The sequence below is a fragment of the Meriones unguiculatus genome, chromosome 8 (assembly GCF_030254825.1).
Source record: "Meriones unguiculatus strain TT.TT164.6M chromosome 8, Bangor_MerUng_6.1, whole genome shotgun sequence".
NCBI lineage: Eukaryota > Metazoa > Chordata > Mammalia > Rodentia > Muridae > Meriones > Meriones unguiculatus.
Genome location: NC_083356.1, coordinates 69,035,019 through 69,050,308, shown reverse-complemented (window position 1 = coordinate 69,050,308; position 15,290 = coordinate 69,035,019). Strand labels below are relative to the sequence as shown.

The following is a 15,290-nucleotide window of genomic DNA, read 5'->3' as shown; positions in this document are numbered from 1 at the left end:
CTTGGCCAACACTGCTACCTCTTCCTTAAGCACGCCTCAGAGACCTATCCCTGGCTTCTCAGTGTCAGAAAGGAGCCAGTACTACATGGCTTTCTGACTCAAGGACATTATGAGCCTTAGGCTAGGGATGCCAAGTACATGCATACCATTTAGGCCAGCACTGTTCAGGAGGAATGTACTGCCAGCCACATGTGGAATTTTACATTTCCTAGTTACATTAAGGAAAAAACATAATTTTTTAATAAGTGGTTTATTCAATCCAACATATTCATAATATTGCAGTTTCAACATTCCATAAACATTCACCAACGAGTCACTGTGAATGCTTACCAATCTTTATATTTCATGTTCATAGCCCAACTCAGTATGAGCCAGCTATATGTAATCGCCCAGGGGCCACCACACCAGACAGTGAAGCTACTGGAAGAAGCTGACTGGGTGGAGATACAGAGAATACAATGTCACCAAGTACTGGTCACAGTGTCAGAAGGGGCAGGGAATTTCTGACATGGCCTCCATGCCTGGAAGTCCTGTGTGCTCTGCTGGGCAGCCTAGGCTGTAACAACTTTATACCAGATGCTGACTCCATGCCACTGTAGGGTGCTGGAGACGCTGTGCCCAACTTCCAAATAGATGAAGCCTCCCCAGGCAAAGGGAAGGAGGCATAACCAGTAGTACCCCTAGACACATGAGTCACCATGTGCCATACCTGTCCCAAGCAGGCCTAGTTTGTGCCTGTTGCCTCAGCATATGCGTTAAAGTACCCTATTCCAGTCCTCAGACTGTCCAGTGGCTTTCCCAGTGCCCAGAAAGGTTAAAGTCAACAGAGCAGGGCATGTGGGTGCAGACTGAGCCTTACAAGGGAGTCTCTGTCAGGGACTCCCTGACAGAGGGAGTCCAGATTAGCTTGGCTGCATGACACCAGCCTGTCTACAGGTAGTGAGTTCTGTCTCTACCTTAGGACAGAAGTTAGAGATATGACCCAGCCTAGCTGCCTCTCTAACATCCTCTGCCCTTTACCCTTTGGGGCCTGAGGGGGGAGACCCTGCATTTTATTATTTATTATTGGTGTTTTTTGTTTTTTGTTGTTGTTGAGAAAAGACCTTTTTATTATGTAGCTCTAACCACCTGGGGGCTGTGTTTGCTGCTTCTCTCTAGGGGCCTAGGGTTAAGTCTACCATGCGTTGTGTGTTGAAAGAAGTTGGTACCTGGCTCTCGAAAGACAAATGTTAGCTTTACAGAATGTCCCACAGTGCCACGTCAGTCGAGCTGAACCTGGCCCTCAGCGCTCACGGCTCTGCTTGCATAGCTGAGCTCTGGCGAGCTCCACCACACTCCCTCCTCCTTCCCTGCCTCCGGGTTCACAGGCGCATCAGCTTCATGCCCCTGGAGTACAGGTGAGAGGGCCAGACCTAGTCACTTCCCGGATGACAGCACTTCCCTTGTCTGGAAGCACCGACAAACGCAAGCCTGACCTGCTGACGTCCATGGTCTAAGAAATCCAGCGCTCAGCCGGGGTCTTGAAGCTGCGCCCCACCGGGAGGAGTCGTGAGGGAGGTTAGAGGAAAGGCGTTCCTCTTTAGCCGGGCGAAAAGCACAAGGCAGGCTGCAGCTGAAAGCCGTAACCAAGCAACGGATGCAGATTTGCGCATGTGTCCTGGATAGCCGGCAGAGGACGACTGCCAGTCCACTGGAGCAAACAGGGTGGCGCACGCGCAGTCGTCCCGCCGGCGTTCAGGGGAATCCAACGGAAAAATGGGGAAGGGGCGGGAGGCGGGGCCCGCTGCTGGGGCTCTGGACTCAGCCGAGCTGCTGTCTTCCGTCTTTCAAGACTGTTTCTCCCTGGGGGGTCTTTGACAGGATTGAAGAATCCTGTCTCGTCAAATCCTAAAGCAGGAGGGGTGCAAGACAGAACCGGCATAACCAGGGCGACGTCGGGAGGCGGGGTCCGCGCGCTTGACGGAGCAGGTGGGTGGGGGCGGGACCACGGGGTGGAGTTGTAAAGGAGTGACGCAGAGGGGCGGGGCCTAGGGGTGGGGCGAAGGGATGAGGCGCCTAAAGACTGGACAAGAACGAGGGGCGGAGTCAAAAGGGGCAGGACGAAAAAAAGGTGCTAAGGGGAATGGGCGGGAGGAGAGGGGAGGAACCTAGGGGCGGGTCAAAATGAAGAGGCGAAAAATTGGACAGGAGAGGAGGCAGATCCTAAAGGGGCGTGGCGAGATTGAGGCGCTGAAGACAAGTTCAGAGCGCTGCCAAGGGAGCAGGACCTGGGGCGGGCCAAGGGGGTGAGGTAGCGGAAGACTAGGCTGCGGCGAGAGGCGGGGCGATCCTGGGGCGGGCCGCGCGCTGACGTAGCCGTCGGACACGTCGGCGGCGGCGACTGGAGCCGGATGTGCCAAGATGGCTGCGGCTGCTGCTGAGTACGCTCCGGTTCCCTCTACTGCCGCCGCGGTCGCTGGCTGGGTTACAGTTTGCGGCGCCTGAGAGGCGAACCGCAGCTGCGCGGGTGAGGGCTGAGTGTGTGGAGCACGGCGGAGGACCGCGGGCGGGCGAGCATTGCGGAGGCCAGGCAGGCGCAATGAGCATCAGGCCTAGCCTGGAGTGGCGAGCGCATCTCCAGAGGCGCTGTCAGGCCTGGGGAGGACGGCAGTGCCCGGCCTCCTGTTGCTGAGACACCGGGCAGGCCACGGGCCTGGTCGTCTCAGTGGGTTGTCCGGGGCTTGCGATTCCCGAGCCTGACGGGAGGCCGGTGCCGGGTCTGGGCTGTGGGAACTGGTCGGTCGCTGGGGATGGAGTGTTAGCATGGTCAGTGACGCCTCAGAGGAAAATTGCAACTTCTTTAAAACGAAGGCAGGTGCAGGAAATCGCCAAGCAAGACGTTCTGAAGCTGTTTGATTCTCATTGACTCGAAGACTTCCTCCGCAGAGCTGGTGGTGGGACACATTTTCATTTGAACCAGGGAATAGCAGCATTTATTTGTAATCTCTTGGCTTGTGGAGCTGGATGTCGCAAGGGAGGTCGCGGATTGTTTTCTATCAAGGTGCAGAAGAATGTCAGCATTGCAGCGGAGTGTCCAGACACTCAGTACTGTAAATCAACTCTGACTGCTTTGCTTACACAAGTTTTTAAGTGGCTTGTGGAGTGGTCGTGCACTGATGAAGATTTTCTTTAAAATGTGTTAACTAGAGGCTGTTTCCATTCTGAATGTGGCGGTAAAAAATAGCAGACTCACAGATTACTGTCCGTGCGGGTCCTTTTGCTGGTTGGTTGCCTTACAGTGCAGCTTCCTTGCACTTTCTGGCCACATACCCTTTCCTAGGCTTTCAGTGCTTATGTCTTGCAGATGAGATAAGAGGCAAAGTAGAGATTGGTTCCTCTTGTGATTCGTTACTCCTAGTGGTATTTAGCTAGTGAATCTCCAAATTGCCCTTGGAATTTTCTCTTGAGATACTATGCAGGTTTTAATATCCTGTCTTGCTTCTGTGGACATTCATGAATGGCCTCGTGTGTCTTCCTCACATGATGTATAGCTCTTTCTCTTCTGCTGATACCTTCAACAATTAAAGCTTTCTGGTTCAGATTTTGACTTATAAGAGAGGTGTGTATGTTGTCTATCTGATAAGTGTATCACCAGCAGTTTCCACCAGGGCGATTGTTGGCAGAGTGGAGCTCACTAATGTTTTTGGGTGCCCCTCTGTTTTACAGTTTACAGCTGTTAAGTTAATGGCAATGAGAGGAGGGGGCATGTTTTAAATACCTCTGTCACACAGAGTCATACTTAAAATGTTTTGTGTAAGTATGTATGTATATATGAGGCAGTAGAGCTGCAAAGCTGGGTTTATGAATAATGACTGCATCCTTGAGATCAGTAAATCTCAACTGAAACAGGTGCTTTTCTTTGAAAAGTAGATAACTGGTTGAACGGAATAAAAGTGCCTATAATCCTGAGATAAATGATAGGAGGTTCATTATCTTTCTGTTTGTGAATAAAGAAAATTAAAAAAATAATGTTCAAGTCGCAAGATTGTTTCACCTGAAACAGGCATATTGCAGAAAATCTTGGTAAATTATGGTAAAATCTTATTAAAAGTAAATACAGAAGAAACTTTATGGGAAAAATCTGTTCTTTCTATGAATATAGAAACTAGCTGCAGAGAGAGGTAGTTGCTTTGAGCTGCTCAATTTATGCCCAACTTATTGACACCTTAGAGTATATTGTATTTTAGTTTAGTCTTTGCCTGTTTGTTTTTAACTGTCTGGGGTGTTTGAAATTCTTGAGATGAAGGACAGCCTCAGCTGCCTTTTATGCTGTCTAGGCAGGATCTAGATCCATGTTATTGCGTGTGTAGTGGCTCTGCAACTGGTCAGAAAAGTAGAGGTGGAGAAGCTGTTCTCCTTCTACTTTCGGTTCATGTACAGTGAAACAGCAATATTCTTTCTTACCTAAAATGATGACAAGTTAGACCCTTATAAACTACTGGCATTTCTTCTAATTGAAGTTTCATTGTAGTCATATCAGGAACTAGGCATTTGGATAGTATTCTGTTAATATAGGAAGGAGCGTATGTGGGCAGTAATGGAACTGAGTTAATAGATTAATAGAACTAACATTTAGACAGGGATTAGAGACCTTTTGTAAATTGCTTTACTTAAAACACATCTCTCAGTGGTTTTTATTTTAAATCTGAGTATCAGAAAGATATCTAAGAACAAAGTGTAAATCTATGAATTAAACTGCCTTTGCTTTATTTTTCTGAGGCTTAGCTAAATAAATTTCTTCTTGAGGGTGGTGCCAGGAAGAAGGGCTGACACAAAGAAAAGGGCTTTCAAGGTGCCACACTTGAATTGTGCCTTTTTCAAAAACAAAACAAAAAAACAAAAAACACGGGTGAGGATCTTGCCCCCTCTCTTTTTTTTTCTGAGGTTTTCTGGGATCTGCCTGTTGAATATGTAAGTCCTGCAAAACTGCTGTAAATTCTTGGTATTTTCAGTCCATCCTTGTTAGAAACTGTAGTGGTCAGAGGCAACTTTGTTTCATTGTTTTCAGAGGACAACCCTAAAGATTACACTTGGTGGGGTAAATGTATTTGGTAACTTTATAACTATTTTTGAAAGAGCAAACAATTCATTTCTAGACTCAAAGTTAACATTGCAAAAAGCATGATATGCCTGTTTCTTTCTTAAAGAGTGGAATTGGCTATTTCTGGAAGTGGTAGTGGCGGCTTAGAAAAGTGTCAAGGACTAAGCAATATCTGGTAGTCTGTGTTAAAACTGGCAATAAGGTGGTTTCTTGGCCCTGACAACGTTAGGTAGAGATGTGAAGAGGTGGTATCCTTGGTATTTAAATGATTTGAAATCACATTTAGTCTCTTTATTGTCATAGTTTTATTGATTACAGCCAAGACTTTATGTTCTTCTGTTTTCTTTTTTAGCACAAATTAAAGAACAGCTCAACCCTGCCTCTTCTATAAGCAGCATCTCTTTGAGTGAAAGACTACAGCATGCAGCCACCACCTCAGGCAGTGCCATCTGGAGTGGCAGGACCACCCCCAGCTGGGAATCCTCGGAGCATGTTCTGGGCCAACAGCCCCTACAGGAAGCCAGCCAGTAATAATGCACCAGTGGCTCCCATAACACGCCCATTGCAGCCAGTAACGGATCCGTTTGCTTTTAATAGACAAAACATACCAGTGGGCAGTTCATCCAAAAGCAGCCTGCCCAATTTGCCTGGCCCAACCCTCTCTGTTTTTTCTCAGTGGCCTGGTTTGCCTGTGCCTCCCACAAATGCTGGGGATAATTCCACAGGACTTCATGAGCCTCTGTCAGGAACTCTGTCACAGCCTAGAGCAGATACCAGTGCATTTCCTCTTGCAGCTATCCCTTCTTCACTGCCTGGGCTGGAGGTGAACAGGAGTGCTGAGGTTGGTTCCAGCTCAGGACCTGAAGTCCAGATGCTGCCACATCCACCTCACTACATTCCAGGAGTGGGTCCTGAGCAGCCGCATGGGGGCCATCTGAATGACAGTGGGTCTGGGTCTGACCAACCCATGAATAGGCACACCCCACATGATGGTGCTGTGGCCCAAGCAGCATCTCCTTTCCTCCCTCAGCCACAGATGCCAGGTCAGTGGGGGCCAGTACAGGGAGGCCCTCAGCCCTCCTATCAGCATCACTCGCCCTACCTGGAGGGACCTGTTCAGAACATGGGGCCCCAGGCTGCCAGCTTGCCCCATTTTCCCTCTCCATCTAGTCTACATCAGGGACCTGGCCATGAGCCCCAAGTCCCATTAACATCTACTTCAGCATCCTTAGCCAGTGGTGAAGAGAATGAGATAGCCCACCAGCAAAGTAGAAATCACTCATTGAGTAGCTTCCCCCCTAAACATACTTTTGAGCAGAATTCCAGAGTTGGAAATATGTGGGCAAGCCCAGAGTTCAGGCAGAATCCAGGAGTGAATAAAGAACATCTGCCAGACCCTGCCCATGTGAATCCCTTCACTCAGGGAAAGAGCCCTGGAAATCAGGTGCACTGTCCCCCAGAGGCTGCAGCTAACCATTCCCTGCAAGAGGCAGCCTCTGGAGCTCTCTCAATGTTTTTTCAAGGGGAGGAGACAGAAAATGAGGAGGATCTCTCATCTGAAAAAGCAGGCCTTGATGACAAATTGGATGTGGATGGCTTCTCTTCTACCTCCAGATTGGGCCATCCACCACCACCTGCTGGTGGTGTGTACCAGGCCTTTCTTAAAGGCCCGAGCAGCGAGGCTGCTCAAGAAGGAGATGTCCAACCTTACTTTTCTCAGTCTGCGGGCATCCGGCTTGACAAACAGACCCCTGCGACCCCTGCTAGTGACACGTGGGGTAATACTTTGGGTGCGGGGTCCCACTGTGCTAGTGGGCCACAGTGTGAGAATGTCGAGAACTTAGAATTTGTTCAGAATCAAGAAGTTTTGCCACGTGAAACCCTGAATGTGGATCCCTTTTCCCTGAGTGATCAGTTCCGATATGGGTCCCTTTCTGGACCAGCTGCCTCCAAGCCTGTTACTGTGGGCCTCACCAGAGGTGGGGCCCTCAATCTTGAAGCTCCTGATGTACCACTGCACCCTATACGACCTGACAGTGTATCATCCAGCTACAGCAGCCACAGCCACAGAAGTCCTCCTGGGTCAGCCAGACCCCAAGAATTGGTGGGCACATTCATTCAGCAAGAAGTTGGAAAACTTGAAGATGATACTTCAGGGAGTTTTTTTAAACAAATTGATTCTTCTCCTGTTGGAGGAGAAACAGGTGAGGTAACTGGGAGCCAAAATTACTGCAGCAGCCTGTCTCAGCCTTCAACCCCAAGCCCTCCAAAACCTACAGGAGTGTTCCAGACAAGCGCAAATAGTTCTTTTGAGCCAGTAAAATCCCACTTGGTTGGAGTGAAACCAGTTGAAGCAGATCGTGCCAACATGGTGGTTGAAGTGAGAGGGACCCGGGACTGCCAGAAGAAGCGCAGGGCTGCTGTTGGACCACCTGATGCCGCCCCAGGAAACTTGGAACAGCCACCAGACAACATGGAGACCTTGTGTGCACCTCAGGCCTGCTCTCCGCCACTTAGCACCACTGGGGAGGCTGGACACCTGGTTTCACACACAGCAGGGCCACCCTTGGATACTGTGCGCCCAACGCCTGAGAGGAGGCCCTCAGCCAGGGCCCAGGGGCCTGTGAAGTGTGAGAGCCCAGCAACAACTCTGTGGGCACAAAATGAGCTGCCAGATTTTGGTGGCAATGTCCTCCTAGCTCCTGCTGCCCCTGCACTTTATGTCCCTGTAAAACCAAAACCTTCAGAGGTCATTCATCATCCAGAAAAAGGAATGTCTGGACAGCAGTCACGGAAACCAGGGTCTGTGCCACCCTTCCAGAACCAAGACCCTCCTGGTGCTTCAGAGAACCTTGAGAACCCTCCCAAGGTAGGAGAAGAGGAGGCTCTTTCATTGCAGGCAAGTTCTGGTTATGCGAGTTTGCTGTCCTCGCCACCCACTGAATCGTTGCACAATCAACCTGTCCTGATTGCCCAGCCTGATCAAAGCTATAATTTGGCTCAGCCCATTAATTTTTCTGTGTCCTTACTGAATCCTAATGAGAAGAATGAGCCCTGGGGAGATGCCGTGGTGGGGGAGAAATCCATAGTGAGCAACAACCAGGCTCTCAGGTGTGATCCTGAAGAACATGCTGTTTTGTCTGGAATTCCAACCAGTGCTATCATTGGCTTATCTTTGCCTAGCAGTGCCACACAGAGTTGTGTCCCTCGAGGTTCTGGGTCTTCTGAAAAGATTGCTAGCCAGCCTGCCAGTTTGTTGGTTCAGCGGCTATCCCCTCCAATCCCAAAGAACTCATTTCCTAAAAGTCAGAATCCTAATGCAGAAAAGGGCCCTTCTGAGTTTGTTAATAGCTCTGCTGGAAGTACAAGTGTGATGCTAGTTCCACCTGCAAACAGTACCTTGGTACATAATAGTAATAAAGCAAATCACCCTAGTAACCAGGAAGAAGCTATTGGCGCCCTAGACTTCACATTAAATAGAACTTTGGAAAATCCTGTGAGAATGTATAGCCCATCTCATTCAGATGGCCCAGCTTCTCAGCAGGCTCTTGCCAATCATCCCAGACAATCTGGGCCTGGGCTGCATAACCAGGATCATTTTTACCAGCAGGTAACAAAAGATGCCCAGGACCAGGATAGCCTAGAAAGAGCCCAGCCAGAGCTGGTGCCTCCTCGGCCACAGAATTCTCCCCAACAAGTGCCCCAAGCAGCGTGTCCAGAGCCTTCAAAGCCAGAAAGCCCACCCACACAAGGACAGTCTGAAAGCTTGGCCCAGCCACCAGCAAGTCCAGCTCCTGTCAACATGGGCCAGCAGCTGCCTCGGCCACCACAGTCCTCCAGTGCATCGGTTACGTCTACCAACTCCAGCCAGGCAGCTGTACGGTCAGAGCAGCCATGGCTATACCCACCACCTCCTAATACTTTTGGCCCAGCACCTCAAGACTTGGCATCCTTCTACTATTATAGACCCCTGTATGATGCCTACCAGTCTCAGTACCCTTCACCATACTCATCAGATCCTGGGACGGCCTCCCTGTACTACCAGGTAAGAGCATGACATTTAACCCTCATTTTTCCCCTCACTTTACCCCCTTTTTCTCTTCTTATGCTGTTTCTCTTGGGAGTGACCTGTCTTCTGACCCATGTGGTGCCCCTGAAAAAAGTCTTCCCTGTCCACCAATGAAGTTCTTCGTCAGAGGTTCCTGTCAGATGTAGCATGCTGAATTGCTTGTATTACCGGTGCAGTTTTTGTGTAATCCAGCATCTGATTGACAAAAAAAAGAGTTCCATGTTTCCAAGAGCATTCATGGGCTTGCTGCAGTTACAGTGCTATGCTGACCCCTTTAGGGAGTAGATTAGCCTTTGGTAGACTGTATATGTTATTTTGTTGTTTGTGCTTTGACACAGGGTGTCAGTGTGTCGTTGGCTGTAAACTTAAAATCCTGCCTCAGCCCTCAGCATGTTTCACCATGCCTCTCTTTCAAATCTGGTGGTTTTAGTTTTGATGGGCCTCATTTACCCCTGTTTAGCTTCATATGTAGTTAAAGATTATCTTGAAGTCCATATACTCTTACCTCCACCTCCAGAGTGCTGGAATTATCAGTGTGTGCCATAATATCCAGCTTTTTTTTAAAAATATATATATATTTTAAAACATTTTTTTATCCTGCATGTGTTTGTGTGTATGTATTTGCATGTGAGCACACACATGCCACAGTTACACATGAGGAAGTCAGAAGACAACTTTCGTCTCCTTCCACCATGTGGGTTCTGGGGATCAAACTCCAGCCAGCCATTTGCTGGTACCTTTCATATGATTTTAATAACAAAAACAACTCATGAAACCAATGGCAAGAATAACTCTAGGAATGTTTTTGTCCTTCCTTGAGAATAAATCTCTGAGGGAAAAGGTTAGATTATCCATGTGTAGTAATGAAAAGAGGTGAGGGACCATAAACCTCTCAGGAATATAGAAGTGACCCTGCAGAGTGGGAGGCCTACTGCTGAATAGGAGGCTTTCTGAGTTTTTCCTGCCTTCTTCTGGTGTGGTGCAAGCTCACAACTGCTGTTTAGGTTCTGCTTAACCCGCAGTAATTTGAAATGGTGGTGTCTGTGTGTATGCTTGATCACTGTTAGCTTTTCCTTACCTCTGACCCAGACTCATCAGTACTCAGCTTAGGTAGATTGTGTTACTGAAAGGTGAAAGACCCAAGTCCTCCAGTGTTTGGGCCCAAGTGGTGTTGAATTCTTGTGTGGCCTGAGAACAGTTGGCACTGGCACTGTGCAGGATGATGGGTCAGAAGGAACCTTAGAATGGGGTTATAGCAACTAGGCCAGAGCTGCCATGGCCATAGGCCTGTGTCTCCTCCCTGTCAGCCACATATGGTGGTTCATGTCTGTAATTCTAAGCCTGGGGAGGCTGATAAAGGTGGATTTTACAAGTTTGAGGCCAGAGTGAGCTGCATAGTGAGTTTCAGGCCAGTTTAGGCTAAGTATAAGATTCTCAAAACAGCAACAACAAACAAAACAAAAACATCCCCCCTAAAAATTTGAAAATAACAAGCAATATCCTTCTTTGTGAGGCTTTTAAAACCAGCAGTTTTAGGATTCATTCACATGGATCCGTGGTCTGAGGAGGTGGCTGATGTCCATTTGTGTTGTTCCAATCATATCATCTGTGTGTTTAAGACAACAGGGGAAAGATTGTCCTGGAGGTCCCTAGGGAGATGCTGCTGGTTGCCTGTTGATATGGATTGCTCTTTAGGCTTTGTTTTCATGAGAGAATCCCACCCATGATGCTGCTTCTGGACAGTGGGCATATGAAGCACCTAGAGCTTAGTCCTGACCACTTAATGTCTGCTCTTCATGGAGTCTAACAATGCCTTAAACTTCTTTCCACAGGACATGTATGGCCTGTATGAGCCTCGATACAGACCCTATGACAGCTCAGCATCTGCTTATGCTGATAACCATCGCCATTCTGAGCCTGAGCGGCCCAGCTCCCGTGCAAGTCACTATTCTGACCAGCTCACTCCCAGGTGGGAGCTGCATCCCATGCAGCTGCTTTTTCTCATACTCACTTGTTTGTATTGCTGGCTATGAGGGTAACTTAGTGATGAGAATAATTCTTTATCTGTAGAGAATTCTACAAACCGATTTTGTCAGCATGAGCAAACAAGAACTAAGACACTGCCACAATCCTAGAAGAGCTGTCACTTAACATTTGTCCCCAGCCAGACCAGACCCTGTATAAGTCCATAAAGAAGTGGCCTGTATGCTGGATGATTGTTCCTGTCATAGGCATACCCATTCTGCTGGCAATTTTCTGGTGGGTGATTAGGGCTCCTTAGACTGCTGCAGATGTTTTCAAAGTCTTGAGACCCTTATCACAGAGATGGCATAATCCATAGATCCAGCAAGTAATCTCTAATACAGGGACTAAAAGCTGTGCTCTGTGCCTAGCTCTGCCCACTTTGCTGAAAACTCCCCTCATTCCCTCCAAATCTGCATATCTACTATTCTGGCTATCCATGCCTCTCTTTTGTAGTCATAAAGGAAAGATTTGGAAAGAACTCTGGTATTGTGCCCTCTGAGTAAGTCTGTGAGCTAGGTCAAAGTTCCAACTGCATTCTCAGTTGCCCAGAGGCTGCTTTTGGTCTCATATCTACTCCAGGCTATTGACCATATTGTGCAAAATAGTGGTGTGTGGGCCTTGGTCACTGTGAACTCTGCTGCCTGAGTTTCTACAGTTGTCCTGATTAGTCAAGCCCAGGCGTAGGTGCTTATGGTACCTGACTTTGCTATAAAGATGTGTCATTGTTTTACTTAGGAAGTCACCGCTCCTAAGGTTATATGTGTACTTGCTTTCAGAATTTTCTGTAGGTAGGTTCTTGGAGGTATTTGGTAACTTGTCTGAAAGCAGACTGCTTTGCATGTGAACCTTTGTCCATTTAGCTAGTCATAATGTAACCTGCTCCAAAGGTACACCCTGAACTGTGTACAGGCTGATCATTCTGGGTCTTTTTGAAATATAGCAATACTGCAGCTTAGATGAGTACCTCCCTGGAAGTTATGAGGCTCTGGATTTGATCCCTAACACACACATGGCAGATGGGGGGTGGGGTGGGAGTCAGAGACAGAGAGGAACATACACTTGATTTTGAGAGAATTTTAGGGATTTAAATGGAAAGTAGCATTTGGACTCATACAGCTCAGCTTTCTGATTCAAATCTGTGAGAAGGCAAGAGGCATGTGGATCTGTTGGCTGGAGTACAGAGGGAGAAAGTCCAGGGGCCAGAGCCAGGCATCTTCACAGTGTGTCAGTTTCCCTTCCGTATGTCTAACTGCAACTTCATTTATGAATTAACTTCCAAGAGTGACTGTGTGGCAGAGCCTCAGGCTAGGTCAAGTTACCATTATTGTGATTTGTCACTATGACTACAGCTCTCTACTTCCCTTCAGCTCTTGGGGTCCTCTGAGTGTCTTCAGCCACAGCCTGCAGGAGAGTCTGTTCTCTTGTCTCTGTGTCTGTGTGTATGGACACTCAATGTTGATGTGATACTCAGTGTTAGAAAGAAAATATCTCTGTAGGACCTGTTTAAGGTGGAACACATTTCTCAACGTTTGTCTGTGTCCTTACTGAACTGTATGTAGGTAAGTTGATGAGAGCAGTTAAGGTTGTGGCATGCTCTTGATCTCGCTCTATATCAAGGTGTTTTTCTGGAACCACTGCCATACAGATAAAGGTCTGGAGTAGCCAGCCTCAATGAAATGTTAAGGCCAGGTTGGTGGTATTCCTGTGGCCAGGCTGTTGGAAGTAAGCAGATGCTATGCTAGCCAAATAACCAAGCTCAGCTGAGCAGTTTCCTGAAAGGGTATGAGAAAATTAAAAACAATGTTTAGTGCTTTTGACAATACTGAGAGTGCCAAAAGTGCTTACACCTTTTTGCCTAAATCTCACCTTTTATAACAAGTCAAGGTCACAGTTCAGTTTATTGGGCATAGAAGAGGCTAATTCCTTATTGATCTGCTGATGCCATGGCCCACCTCATAGATCCACTCCTCCAAGACCACTCTGAGCACACATAGCTAGTGACCTTCCCTTACGGACAGTAATTTTCTTGTGGCTCAAATCTGTAATCCCATCACGTGGAATGTAGGCAGGAGGATTGTCTTGAGTTTATGGCCAGCCTAAGCTACAGAGTGAGATCTTGTCTCAAAAACAAAAAAAGAAAAGGAAAGGAAAGAAAAAAGAAAAGAAAAGAAAAGAAAAGAAAAGAAAAGAAAAGAAAAGAAAAGAAAAAAGAAAGCAGTAGGAATTTTAGGTTGGTTTGGGCTTACTGCTCCTTATTGCTGCTCAGCATGACACAAAAACTTGTTAGGATGCAGTGTTGAAACACAGGGGAATTGGTTCTCTTGCTGAGCACAACCTAGCAGTCATCTTGAGGAGCTCAGTTTTAGGTAGCTTTATGACGGGGAATGCCATAGTCTCATCTTTGTTTCTGCTTGTGATCTGGTTAGAATTTTCCATGGCTGAGTTGCTTTCAAGAATGTCTGTATGTGCTTTGGGTTGGCTAATTTTTCATTACACTTTAAGAAACAAATACTATTTCTTAAATATGTTTACTAGCTCTTTTTTTTTTTTTTTTTTTTTTTCAGGCAAGGATATCCTGAAGCATACTATAATTCTAAGAGTGGATGGAGCAGTCAGAGTGATTACTATGCAAATTATTGCTCTGGCCAGTATGATTATGGAGGTATGTTTAGAAGTTGTAGCCATTAGCAGGGACTGTGCAACCACTACCTGTGATTGTGCAGCCATATGCAAGTCATGGTCTGGCAAGTCACTTAAGATCACTTTTCCTTTCACTGCCCTGTGTTTTTATCCCAAGAGCCAAAATAATTAAGAATTATGAGCATCTGAAAATGATTTTTTTTGAAAACTTCATTGAAAAGTCACATCGTACTTACAGTATGGTGTCTCTGTCATATTGGCATGAAGTGCAGTGACTAATTCTGAGATTTCCTGATCCATTTGTGACTATTCAAGTATGAGCTAATGAGGCTGGGATGGAATGCAAGGCTGCCTCCCCAAGTCACAATGCCGTACTGAAATACTGAGAAGCCACTGCTCCTTGGCGACTGATGTAGCCTGCTCATTGTGGCAGTTACGCTAAATTCATAAGCCTCCATATTTCCCTGTAACAAAACAGATTATGGAAAAGCTATGGGTTCCTTAGCAACCCTGCTGTGTGCTATTATGACACAGGCCTGCAGTCCCTTGACAGGTCCACATGGCCTCTCACGGGGCCTTTTAACCCTTAAACATTTGCATTAATTTTAAACAGGAATATTGTGCACATGTCCCTGAAACGATGCCTCTTGTTTTTTAGAGTTAGCTTTTAATGAACTTATTCTTAAAATATCTTAAAACATGAGCTGGAGAGATGGCTCAGTGGTTAAAAGCACTGGCTGCTTTTCCAAAGGACCTGGGTTCAATTTCTAGCACTGACATGGCAGCTTAAAATTGGGTGTAACTCTAGTCCCAGGGGATCTGGCACAGACATACATGCAAGCAAAATAGTATATATAAAAATAAATAATCTTTATACACACACAAACACACACAGATACACTTAAATATTCTGAATTACATTAGGAAGATGAATGAGAACGATCTGTAGTTGAGAATAACTATTAAAAGATATTATCAGGACTGGGACTGTAACTATGGCACCTAGCTATACATCTGGTTATTCTTTTTTTTTTAATTCATTAATAAGTTTATTTTAAAAACCTTAAAATCTTACAATTAAAATCTTACAATTGTAGAGATCATTTTTGAAATCAAGGTGTTAGAGGATCATTTCCTTTTGGAAAATTATATTCTCTTGTCTTTTTTTTTAATAAATTTTTTAAATGTTTATTAATTACACTTTATTCACTTTGTATCACCCCTGTAGCTCCCTCCTTCCTCCCCTCCCAACCCCTTCCTTCATCTTTTCCACGCATGCCCCTTCCCAAGTCCACTGATAGAGGAGGTCCTCCTTTCCTTCCTTCTGACCCTAGTCTATCAGGTCTCATCAGGAGTGGCTGCATTGTCTTCCTCTGTGGCCTGGTAAGGCTGGCCCCCCTCAGTGGGAGGTACATCTGGCTATTCTTGAAGCCTTAGGTTTCATTCCTCACATCACAAAACAAACCAAAAGAGTGA

At 46.6% G+C, this 15,290-nt stretch overlaps 1 protein-coding gene across 7 annotated transcripts in view; it reads left to right on the top strand.

The window, feature by feature from the left end:
• Positions 1 to 2,310: 2,310 nt before the first annotated feature.
• Positions 2,311 to 15,290, top strand: part of Sec16a (SEC16 homolog A, endoplasmic reticulum export factor) — a 34,581-nt gene continuing 21,601 nt past the window's right edge. For 2 of the 7 annotated variants that reach the window (XM_021641093.2, XM_021641088.2), the window contains exons 1-4: positions 2,313 to 2,506; positions 5,433 to 9,125; positions 10,982 to 11,118; positions 13,739 to 13,836. In XM_021641093.2, the coding sequence (XP_021496768.1) occupies positions 5,502 to 9,125; positions 10,982 to 11,118; positions 13,739 to 13,836 (3,859 nt within the window). In that variant the 5' untranslated portion in view covers positions 2,313 to 2,506; positions 5,433 to 5,501. Of the gene's footprint in view, positions 2,507 to 5,432; positions 9,126 to 10,981; positions 11,119 to 13,738; positions 13,837 to 15,290 lie in introns of all 7 variants that reach the window. The other 5 variants (XM_021641097.2, XM_021641096.2, XM_021641095.2 and 2 more) reach the window with 5 other exon arrangements.